The sequence below is a fragment of the Aptenodytes forsteri genome, unplaced genomic scaffold (assembly GCF_000699145.1).
Source record: "Aptenodytes forsteri isolate BGI_AS27 unplaced genomic scaffold, ASM69914v1 Scaffold299, whole genome shotgun sequence".
Lineage (NCBI taxonomy): Eukaryota > Metazoa > Chordata > Aves > Sphenisciformes > Spheniscidae > Aptenodytes > Aptenodytes forsteri.
This window is the reverse complement of record NW_008794154.1, coordinates 2,032,706-2,045,248: the sequence shown is the minus strand read 5'-3', so window position 1 is coordinate 2,045,248 and position 12,543 is coordinate 2,032,706. Positions and strand designations below refer to the sequence as shown.

The 12,543-nt window shown below is 36.6% G+C and overlaps 1 protein-coding gene across 1 annotated transcript in view; it reads left to right on the top strand.

Annotated features, from left to right (window-relative positions):
* The window catches only part of RSRC1 (arginine and serine rich coiled-coil 1), a 176,515-nt gene that overhangs the window by 64,768 nt on the left and 99,204 nt on the right, over positions 1 to 12,543 (top strand). Inside the window, exon 4 of the mRNA XM_009279087.2 lies at positions 7,118 to 7,154. Within this exon, the coding sequence (XP_009277362.1) occupies positions 7,118 to 7,154 (37 nt within the window). The remainder of the gene's footprint in view (positions 1 to 7,117; positions 7,155 to 12,543) is intronic.

Sequence of the window (12,543 nt, the reverse complement as noted above, 5' to 3'; positions counted from 1 at the left end):
TCCAAGTTATTCCGTATGTGTTTGCGTGGGGGGGGGTGACCTGTTTTTCTTCCTGCTTTTGATAAGTGACCTTCATATGATCTTCTTGAATCTTTATTACATTTAAATTAGTAATTGGCCAAACTTCTTACCATTTTTTCCCCCCGAGTGAAATAAATTCTTTGGTTGACTGGAGCAAGGGAGCCGCTGAGCACAACACCACCAGCTTTGGAGTCTTTACACTTCAGGATCAGTTCCAGACCATTTGAACCTGATATTAAGTAAGAGCAAAACAACATTCCACACTTTTTCAAAAATATCATGGGTGCATTTTCTAGCAGTCAGAGTGAAGGATTCTCTAACCATTCTCTAACCCTCTCTGATGTTGGCATTGCACTGCTAAATTATGTTCACTGTTTTATTTCGTAGTCATTTTATTGGTTGCTTGGATCTTCCAATAATGAAGAAAACAGGGGTTTTAGATACGAGGAGCCACAACTCTTAGAGCCATTGCAACTGTCAAGGGATTCGCTTGACAAACTCAAGTTTGTTTCCTTCATCTTTGTATAAGAGAGGCAGGAGGAAATAGCTTCCTTTTATGGTTTTCTCCTCTTGCCTTTTGTATACTCCCTTTGATGTAACTTCCACTTACGGCTACAAAAAATACAGCCCTACTTTTCAGGTTTTTTCTTTATAACCCAAATGATGTTAAGTAGTAGTGTTGAAGAGTAACACGTTTTTGTTCTGTTTCTGCACGTTATATGGTCTTTACCAGCAGTTCTGCCAGACCATTGGTGTGGTATTGGACCAGCTTATCATCGAAAGTCAGTAGGCATGAATTTACCTGTTCAGCCAGGAGAATCAGCACTGTCCTCTTAAAGATATCGAAGAAGAGGACAGGGATAGGGCTTAAATTTTTTTATGTAATCTTTGTTGTGACTTTCAAAGCCTACCGAAATAAGTATCTATGGTCTGAAGTCAGATTTGGAAACACCAGCCTATAATTTCACAGAAAACACAACAATACAAAACCTATAAAATTTAGTGGAATATGATGGGGGTATCCGTTTCTAAAAACTGCATCCAGGATTCTCTAACTCTGAAGCTGAAATTCAAGCCAGCTCAGGGAAGAACTTCAAATATGTAGTGCCTTCTGAACAGTCACCGTGCAAATGTAATAGTCGTGTGTACTTATTCTAGTTGTTGCCGATAGGGAGAAAATACTTTTTTCTATACTAGGCTTTTATTTTTCTGGAATTGAACAAACGCATGATCTGGCCATGGCTGTTTTACTCTCAATGTCTGGCATGTTCTGTGAGCTTAAGATTAGTCAGTGAAGCTATTCTAGAATATAACATGGCTTAAAGGTTTGTGTAAATGCATCGCTAAACGGTGATAAGGTCACAAGTGCATCGTTCAGGCTACCCATCCAGATGTGATTAAACTGTGTGTGTATTAGTACACACAGTGCCTTATTCCAAAATGTGCATGCGAGAGAAAAGTTAGAAAAAAGTTAAAAACTTCAGTGGGAAAAAAAATTCCTTATTTTCCTCCTCCTCTAAAATTTGATACCTGTAACACCTTCAATCTGATTGTACAGACTTTTGAGGCTGAGGAAAGTATATCCAGCAAAGATCAAATATATAAAATAAGTAGTGAGGGAGCAGTTCTCTATATTGGGATATCCCAGGGTAGAATTAAATAGTGTGTAATCACATGGAAACCTGATTTTCTTCTTCCCAGGAGTATACAGGGCCCAGCTCTAGTCTGGGAAATCATAAGATATCGGCCTTTAAACTCACTGTTGGGTGAGACTATCTTGCCAGAGTTTTGGATGGGGGATTTCCACATTCTGAGAGAGAAAGGAAATTGTTACCAGCTATTGGTGGTGGCATTTGCTGGGATTTAGTCAGAAATTTGGAGTATTAACAATGCTTCTAGGTTGAGTAGACAAGGCCAGTGTAATAAATTCCTTATCTGAATCTGATTTAGATTAGTTTGATTTTTTTTTTTACAGTGCCTACTGACAAGCTAAACATCTCTTGGCAGATCAGCTTTGAGAAGACTATGAGTATCAGAAGCAGAAAATGATGAGGCAAAGGCCTCATTGAATTTGGGATGCCAATCTGCTAAAATAAAGATGATATACAAAAAGAAAGGTCTAGAAATAGCTGACTAGTCTACTTCTCCCATAGCTGTCATCTCCACTATAGTTGCATTTAGTAGGACTGTTCCTCACTTTGGCCGTGTTGGGTCAGCGTAGACTTCTCACTAACTGAAGAAGCTCAAGACAAGAGAGGCAGTGGCTATGATGTTTATGGCAGTAGTCTAACTCATCCTCTTCACCACACCCCTTGGTATAATTCCTAACATCTAAGGCATATTTTTTCTCAGCTCTATCTTCTCTCCCTTTATCTACCTTCAACGCAGAGCTTAGGGAGGTGGGAGAAGGGACTAGACCACCACTGAAGCTGGGTTTAGCTTGTATTGGTGAGTGTATAACATATTGTCACCTGCTGAAGTTCATAAAGCAGCTCTGAAGGCTTCTGAAGAGATTCAGCTGTTTATTTTCAGGTTGTTTATCAGTCCCTGCTTGTATTCTAGATAACATGCAAAAGAAAAATAGCGGATGTGTGTGCTACTCGGAGGAAGATCTGTAGGGAAGGCCATTAGATGACAGCAAGCAGTAGAAGCATGTTAACATGAGGATAAAGAACAGGAAAACATGAGGTTGTTCCAAGAACGTCTGTCACTATTAGGTTCCTCATCCAGGAGGAATAATGGAACAAAAAAGGGATTAATTTAAAATGATACTTGACAGATTATTGAAAGCATTATGTGATGTGCTTGTTGAATGGTCCAAGAGATTTTTAAGAGAGAGGTCTATGAAAATTATCTGTAACCACTTGGTACAATGCTGCCTGATCAACAACACTAACACATTGGCATTCATGAAGAGTGGAGTTAAAAGGCCTTTATTTGAGAGTGTGATGCAGCCTGACCCGAAACACTGCGTTATGACCTTGTTCTTTGCAGCTTGTAGTTAATGTTGTGGAACTGGAGGGGATTCTGCCAAAGGCCTTGCTAATGATGAGATGATTTATTTATTCATTTGGCTTCTGAGGAGAAAAATCAGACATTGGGACTGTTTAGTGTGGAGTTCAGGCCACCGAGATGGTCAGGGGCTGGAGCACTTGACCTGAGAGGGGACCTGAGGGGACTGGGGGTGGTTCAGCCTGGAGAAGAGATGTCTTCGAGGGCACCTGACAGCAGCCACCCAGACTGATGAGGAGGGAGGTCACCAGGGAGAAGGGGCCAGGCTCTTTGAAGTGGCGTGTGGTAGGAGGAAAGATGCAACCAGCACAGATTGAAAAAAGAGGTGTTTGGACTAGATAGAAGGAAAGATGCTCCCAGTGAGGACGTTTGATCAGCAAAGCAGGTTGCCCAGGGGGATTGTCCTTTCAAGACCAGGCTGGATAAAACTCTGAGCAGCCTGGTCTGGCCTCACAGTTGACCCTGCCTTGAGCAGGCGGTAGGACTGCAGACCTCCAGAGGCCCTTCAACCTGAATTATCCTGTAATATCCATAGATATAGATAATCCATAGAATTATTCTGGGGCCTATGGATTCTAACAAAAAAAACAGCAGCAAAGAAAATTTTAACTATGAATATAAAGGAAGTATTGAGAATGAGTTGATAACAACTTGAGAGGAACTAAGAATGTCAACTGAAGTGGTTTGTTTTCGTTTGGAAGAAATTTTTTAAAATTGCAGGATACTTCCAGTTCGATGCTACTGATCTGAACAGCAGCACAGATTAAACTTGTCTCTCATAATTGTTTGTCATTTTAAAGTATATAACAGAGACCTACTAACAAGCTCAATTGCCTGTCTTAGTGATACGTAAAAATATCTCTGAGATTTCTTTGGTTTTAGGTAGCCTCACAGTAATGAAATAAGTCACTGGCATTGTGGTATGATGTTAAGACTGTAGCTTCTTGAGGGTGCTTTGCTCCAAAGTAGTGTATCTACATGTACCCAGTAATTTGTTTAGCTCTGTTGTGCAAAAACAAGTACTAGTTCTACAATTCCTGTGTGAAACTGCTATAAATGTATTTAAAAAGTAAATTATTAGTGAAATCTTGTATTATTTTAAAATAGCTGAAGTTCAGGTATTTTGAAGATACTGCATATTTTTCAGCTCCCTTGATTAATGGCTAGTTTTATATGGGAACCTACTTTTATGAACATGAATATATGTCTAGGTTAAAATCAGGATTTTTAGCAAGTGCTAGTGAATATTTTTATCTTATTTTAGTTTACTGGCAAAGGAACTAGCACTAATAAGTTAACATTACCTCAATTAGTTACCTACTCTACGGTTTTAAGTAATCTAAAAGCTGGCTACGCTTGCTTAATTGAATTCCTGGCTTGTTGTTACAGGTCCCTCATGACCATGATTCAGATTTAGCTCAGCTGAAATTTTTTCCCTTGGCACTACCAAAAGCTAACATTTGGATTAGCCTGAGTATTATGCTTACTGGTTTTAATGTATGATTTTAAAATATATGCACGTCAACTAGTATTTTACAGCACAATTTCTTGACTATATTGATGAAATACAATTCCAGAGCTTCTCTGATGGAAAAAAGAAAATCTCAAGAATAAAACCAAACTTGCCTAATGAACCAAAAAAATAAATGTGGTGCACTGGAGACGATTTGAAAGTCAAATATGTATCTTGTTGGGAACTGTGTGGTGTAAAAGTTGAGTAAAACATTATTTGATAATGATATAAAATTAATATAACTTTTTTTATGGTGTTCCTTTATAGGAGTATTATAATAGTGAATGTGCATAAAGCTGTTCTTGCCTTTTATTTGTAGTGTTTTACAGTATTAATGATTAAGGTATTCTGTAGACATCTAAGGTTATGTGTTAGACTGAGCTGTAGCAACAGGTCTGATTTTTGCATAACACAATATTTGAAATACAGTATTAATGGGAGTCTTATTTGTATAATCATTGTTTAACTAGAAAGATAAAATTATGCCATGGCTTCACTAGTTGTCATCGCTGATTGATGCATGGCAGCCTCCGGCTGGAAAGAGGTTTTCATTTGAAGTGACAGGTGCCACAAGGTTTATTTAGGACAACCTCAACCTTGTCCTGGTTAGTTTGATAATGTTTGCCTTATGTATGTTCAACCACTGCATTTCCTGCGTTAGAGCCTTGTGTTACACCAATATTACTATCTGTGCTGCCTCAACTACAAATTGGATGAACAGCCAGTGACACTTTTTCAATATTATTACATTAAACCAAGTGGATTTTGATTGATAACCTAATATTCAACTAATGCAAAACATCAATCATGGCAAGTATATTAATTATTTAATATTGCAGTCTAATTCAGAAATCGATGTGCTGCATGAGGGGAAGGGAAACTCACTGTTCCCAGAAGACTTAAGACAGGGAATGATTAAAAAAAAAAACCAAACAAACCAAACCACCCTGCTGTACTCTTCAGTGTTAGTTCGATACAAATCTTTATTCATTTGCCAATAATCTCTTCGCATTTTCCACTTTAGGACCTTTTTTATCAGTTTTGAGACCGATAATTGAATTAAGTCTGCTTTCAGCACAGGGCAAAAGGAGTTGCACAAATATTGATGAAGTCATGACAGGGACAGCACAGGAGACAGACCACTAACAGGGCAGGTTTTATACCATTAGTTGGGAGGTCCTCGCATCAGCTGCTTGGATCCTGCTTCCAAAGTGATTAAATTCTTTAAGGCCATTTAGCACCTCAAAAATAGATGTGGGAGATGATTTCTATTTAAAATATTGTATGGACTCGAATAATCAATTCTTGTTTCAAAATACAAAATAATGGTGTAAGGAAGGTGCATCTTTTTCTCTTGCTTCATTCATGATATATTCAAACAGACCAAAAGTGCATAGCAGACTTTTTTGAAAGCTTTATGAAATTATAAATAAAAGCTTTCTGTAAAAAGTCTAAAATACAGTACAGCAAGTTTGTAAAATGTATAATTGAATGTAGCCTTATTCAGTATCTAGAAAAATTTCATATATTTAGCCATTTTTGTGTGTAACTTCACATTATGCCTTACACAGCCTGTACTAAGTATTACAGAGAACGGAAGCCTCAGTCTCGCACGGTTTGCTGTCTTAGAGGAATATAGTTGGGGTTTTTGCACCTGTGGTTTGATAAAGCTGAATAATTTGTTGAAAAATTAATATTATAAATATAAATACACACTACATTATATAGTTCAATAACTGATTACTTGAAACACTTGTGGGGTGGTTTCTCCTTGTTTGCCATGGTTGCAGCCCATCTTCCTCAAAAGGCACAGTGACATTTTTGGAAGCAGGTAGAATCTGGGGTCAGTGAAAGCAGAAACCAGCCTCCTTGTTTAGTGGCTTGGGATTTGGGGATTTTTTTAAATTTGTTTTGCTTCGGTTTTCTTTCAGGTTATCTTTTTTACATAGCAGGATGTGTTAAGGATTAATTTTCACTCTGAATTCTCTTTGCTTTTCAATGTTCATGCTTTGGTAGTTTGGTCCATTTTTTTGCAGCTGTCTTTATGTGACATTACTTCTCATTTTTGTATCTGTACATTGTATTTTTTCAGCTGTCAGGAGTCAAATGCAAAGTTTCACTATGGCTGCCACGACCTAGTTAGTTGATATAAGATTCGTTTATTCTATCATCTTTGTAAATGGTCACAGAATTTTATTATTGAAGTAATGACAAAGAAGAACCATGAGCCACTGAATGTGGCTTTGATACATAGCATTATGCACTGTCTTGTTTTATTAATTCCAATATGAATAGTGGGATAACTATATTAATGTTGGTTTTTAAACGAGCGTCCTGTTGCATTGCTACAGTTTATAGCAATTTCAGGGCAGGTAAAATTTGAGGTTTTAAATAATTCTGTAGTTACGCGTTAGGATAATTGATACTTTTTAGGTACTGTAATGGTTAACATATTAAAAGTAAAAATTTTATATACTCAAGAAATTACATGGTTTTGACATTTGAGTTAAACATAAATCGTTGTAGACAAGGGTTTAGCAACTATTTAGAACTTTTGTTCTTCTGTTACAGGGACTCTGGAAACATCAAAGCTGGATTCGAACATCTGGTAAGTTTTAATTTTCTCTTGAACATTTGCATCATCTTTGATATCTGCATTCCAAATGAACACTTTTGAATGAGCTTTGAATACCTTGAATTGAGAAAGTCAACCATTTCCCAGAGGGTCAGCTTACTGTTATTATGTGAAGGCCCTTACATTTTCATTTATCTTACCATTTCAAGGGAATTTTAATTTTTTTAAATTACTTTTATTGATGTAAAGATGAAATAAAATGGACTACAATCCTTGGATTGATGATTGCCTTAATTATAAACAAAAATTGTTTGGTGTTGGATTTTTGGCATATCCTGATCTGAAAACAACAAACTTGTGATAAAAAAAAAAGACACACACAATCAAATATTACATGCATAAATATGGTATGTTTTAGTAATTTGAAGTCTTTGAAAGAAGTGCACAGCTTTGTTTTTTCTCTTGTCTTTGCTTTATGAAAAATGTATTGACTTAAATTCCGTTCAGTGCTGCAGTATAAAATAATAATTGAGATGCAAAATATTTTTGGTTTAAGTAAACATATTCAAACCACAAGTGATGGCAAGACATACTTAGCATTAAAAACTAATCGGTTGATCAAAACTGGAAAAAATACAATATTGTCACAAGTCTGAAGCTCATTGAGCCTAGAATGTTAGTATCAGCAATCATCAGAACATTAAGTAGTTCATATAAACAGATTATTAAATCCCATTAATTCAAAATATTCACTATTAATGGCAGTATATCTCAGTACATCATGAGAATTGTTTAAATTCATATTTAATTTTTTCACATAAGATCTAAATAATATATATGTTTCTGTACTGCTATTAAAATAAAATGTTATCACAATGTGTGGCATGAGCATTTGAAAAAATTGCTTTTCTGTTGTTGCGTCGCATTTTGGGAATCACTTGGGAAATATGATTTGTAGGAGCTTGTGTACCAATATCTTCTTGGAGTAGCAGCGGGATGAAAAGGATGTATATTCTGGCACAGTTGTCAACAGTTTCCCCTTTATAATGGTGGCATATTAAATGTTCCATTGCAACTAGTATTTTGAATCTGTAAATGGAATAAATAGCTGAGTGTTATGAATAGTTCTTAGAGCAGTTTGAAAATTTATCTTGTTTGCTAGTTTCATTGGTATCTTGCATGCTAGTTGAATCTCTTAAATAAATTTTTAAAATGTTTCATTCCTCTGCTGGTGTCAGGTAGTTGTAATCTGATGGGTTCAGAGAATTTTTCTAATGCATTATAAAGATGCTGTAGTCTTGACAGATGACCATGACTGGTACTTTTTCTAAATTGGGAGTGCTGCAGTAGCTGGAGCTGCAGGTCTGATTTATAATGTCACCTCAAACCAGCAGGTGCGGAAGGAAGAGGCTCTATGGGTTTTGAGTAGCCTGGGGCGGGGGGGTGGACCAGGAATAGTGTTCACTGATGTTCAGGGTTTCTCTGGGATTTGGGGGAAAATGTACTGGAAAGATTCTCTGCAGAGTAATGGTGCCTTAAGTTCTTTACAAGGTAACTCATTATATGTTTGAATAAAATTTTGTCTTCATTAAACACATTAGCTGCTTTGTATTTCTGCGAAAAAGCTGTCAAAAACCTCCAGGCTTGAGACTTTTTTTCCTTTTCCCTGTGATCTTAGAAAATCTGTCTGGGAATGGGTGCTTGAGGAAATTAACTGTTTCCCAAGACACCCACAGATGGGAGTAATCGTGCTGGAAACTGTTTTATATCTCAATATTATGTCAGACAAGTTCACAAAGACCTTTTGGAATCCAATAAACTATAGAGATATTCCTCAGAAGAATTAAGCCACATGATTGCTCTGGTTCTACTACTTTAAATTACTGCATCTCCAAATACTTGTAAAGAAGTTTTTTTTCCCCCCTATGAAAAAAGAAGAATCTTTATATTGGTTGGGTAATCTATTATGTAATCCCTTCTGTAAAAAAGGGTGGTTTACAATTTGTGATATAATCCTTACGGGGTCTGTATGTTCCCATATTTTACTGCTTACCCTTGTTTAAGTAGCTTCTGCCATCCTGGTATCTAGCATATAGCTACACACAGGAGTGAAATAAAGTAGTATAACAACTGCTGTTCAAAAACTTGGTAAATATTTTACGAACTGTTATTTGGAAATACTTCCAGTTTAAAAACAGATGCTTTCATAAACAAAAATATTTTCTTTGTGGGTTGGAGAACTTCCCAGCAGGTCCATGTGCTTGTTTCTCAGAGTCAGAGCTGGCCCTCCTGGAGGAGCTGGGCTGGTTGCTGCTGCTGGGAGGACGGGCTGTCTAGTGTGTTTGGCTAATGTGCAAGGGGGTCACAGCCGTACTCCCTGCTGACCACCAATCGCTACATCTGCTCAGAAGCATATTTTATTTTTAGCTAGTTAAGAAAAGAAACTGCAAAGTTGTAAGCATAGGGGAATCAGTCTTTTATTCCAAAAATTTTGGTGGTTATTTGCTGAATTATACTTAGCTAATTCCTTTTCAGGGTAACAAATTTTAACAAACTGTAGAAACCTTGGAATAGATGATTATATATCTGCAACTCTGAATAGGTCCTGTTCTCTATTAATAGCTCTACTAAAAAAGAACCATGGAGCCACACGTGTGGTTTACTCATTAGAGATACCTTATTTGTGTCTTTTGTATAACATTACAAAGCAATAACCTGCTTGTCCTTGTGGTCAAGCAGCAGAGTCTGTCCGTTTTAAATGATGAAGAGCAACCTGTCATTAATAGCTTGTTTAGCCCATCAGCGGTTTGTAAGAATATAGTTATTGTCTGCCAAGAATGCAGGCGCTCCCCATGTTGTGTGTTAATCAATAACCCCCAGCAGGTGCGGACGAAGCTCTTGCGAAGCTGACTATCACAGTGCTTGTGCGTAGCTCTGCCAGGGAAGCTGCTGGAGTTCACTACACTTTTAGTTGCATCATGTGTCATAGGTAGTGTATATCAAGGTCACTAATTCATAAGTAATATTGGTTAACTCCATCTGACAGCTCTTTGGTTTTTTTGAGAGATCTTTGAAAGTTTTGTAGAAAAAATTTTAAAAAAAATCAACCCCCCCCCCCCCCCCCAAAAAAAAAAAAAAGAAAAAACGACCAACAAAAAACCAAAACTCCAACCAAAAAAAGCCCCTCCTTTACCCAGGAAGTGTTAATACTTATTTACTAGGTATCACTATTTTTTTTTTTTTTCTTGGAGCTTGATTTCAGTGGTCGACCTCTCACTGATTTTCCCTGGCTTAGTTTCAGACTTCTGGTGATTACAGCTCAGTGGTCCTAGTATAGCTACTGGACAGCAATGTCTAATAGAATTGTTGGCTTTCTAATGAGCTATAAAACCAAGCAGCCAATTATTTTTGTTCACAAACAATTAATTAACACTCTTAATATGAGTAATTATGTTTATCTTGGTATCCTGGCAAAATTCCATGCTAGTCAATTATATTCTGCAAGCTTGAATTCTCTCCTATTGAAGAAGTGTCAGGCTGACTGGGTGGTTGGGTTTTTTTCCTATTGAAATTGTATTTAATTGAAAACAAGGTTTTTCACAATTTTTTTTCTTTAAAAGACATTTCTTTCTCACATGTCCTTTCATAAAATGCTAATCATCAAAGCCTGAAAAAAATTCCCTTAAGGAAGACCACCATGGTGTTCTTGGAGTTGTGATTTTCACGCCCCATCTCCCATTCTTAGCTTTTGACCAAATTCCCCTCCTGGGTGAGATCACTGAGGAGGCACGTCTAGAGAGGACAGTTTTAGTCTATAAGATAGGAGGCAGCATTAGAGAAGAGGAGCATGGCCATGGGGTATGGCAATGGCAATTTAGCATGGAATTCACTTTTTCTTCATAAGTAAAGAGGGTATTCTGTGAAGTCTCCCCACTCCAGCACAAGAATAGCCATGTGGGCAGGGTGTGTGCAGGTTGGGTAATGGGTTGCCTGAACTTTATAACTTTATTTTCTTCCCATTTAGACAATGGGATTAGTATATCCCTATGATGGGGCAAGAATCTTTAGCCTGGAGCCATCTACTTCAGGAAGCAGTTGTGCAGAAAGTCTTCTAAAGATGGGAAATTATAATGAAATAAAAATGTACAAGTAAAATCTTTTTCTGTCATCAGGTAGGTAATCAGATTAGTGGAAGGGAAATGGTGCTGAAAGGTGCTAGTGGTATCATAAGCCTTGTAGATAGTATGTCTGTAGCTTGTGATGTCATGGGAAATGCTGATGCATTTATTTCCTTTCTAATTCCTGTCATTCACATCTCTCTCATTAATTGCATATGCATAGAATTAGGGCATTTTACATACAAGGTGGTTTGCTTATATGAACTCTTTTAATAGTCATTGGTTTGCTATTTGTTCAGGTAAACGTTAAACTTGAATCTTCAACTTGAATATTCTTGATACTTTCCTTCATAAAAGGTAATAGATACATAGGTGATTCCTTTCGGAGTGTCAAGTCTGAGAACACAGCCACTGCTCTTGTCTTCCTGGCAAGGTTATAATAATAACTAAGCTTTTGGAAGTTCTTAAAAAATTTTAAGAATTTGTAGAAATAAGCAGGTTGGGGCCCTCTTATAAAATTGTGTTAAATATAGGTTACACAGACAAATTATTATTTGTAACTGATTAACTGTTTGAGTTAACCCCCTACTATTTAGAATGTAAATATTTGTATTTATGCAGACATACACTGAATTCTGCTGTTGGATTTTTTTTTTCCACTGAGCCCAAAATGTTGTTGACTAGCATGAGGCTACAACTAAAACCATTGCATTCTCTAAAGATGCAAATACATAGCTGCAAATGAACATAGAGGACCTGAAGGTAGCAGGAATGTGTTCCTGTAAAATAAACATTAGATGAGAAGGAAATAAATATTTTTAAATGTATATAAAATTTTATCTTAAATGTCAGTTTTATCTAACATATGGAATATAGATGATAGTTTTCATCATGTTCAGTCTACCATACTGAGAAATGCAGTCATCAGAGTTCATAAAATGGTTTATGTGCATCACACAGTCGTGGAAACTGTTACTGCTGATCAAAAATGCACCATACAGAGCAGAGAATTGGGCATGTTTAGTAAGCTTTACATACAGATGCTCACATATTTAAAATATTCAGTACATGTGATTGATCAAACTTATTTAAAAAGGATCTTTTATATTTACCTTTTTTCAAAGTAGATGGAAATAAATAATACCCTTTACTATAATTTGGTGGTAGTATTATAGTAACGTGAAGCAAAAAAACCCTCTAATTTTCATCACTTTTAATTAATAAATGATAGTTTCGCTTTAAGGTTGATACATATTACTGTCAAAGTATTCTTCTCAGTGTACATCCCCAAAATGAGATTTCCT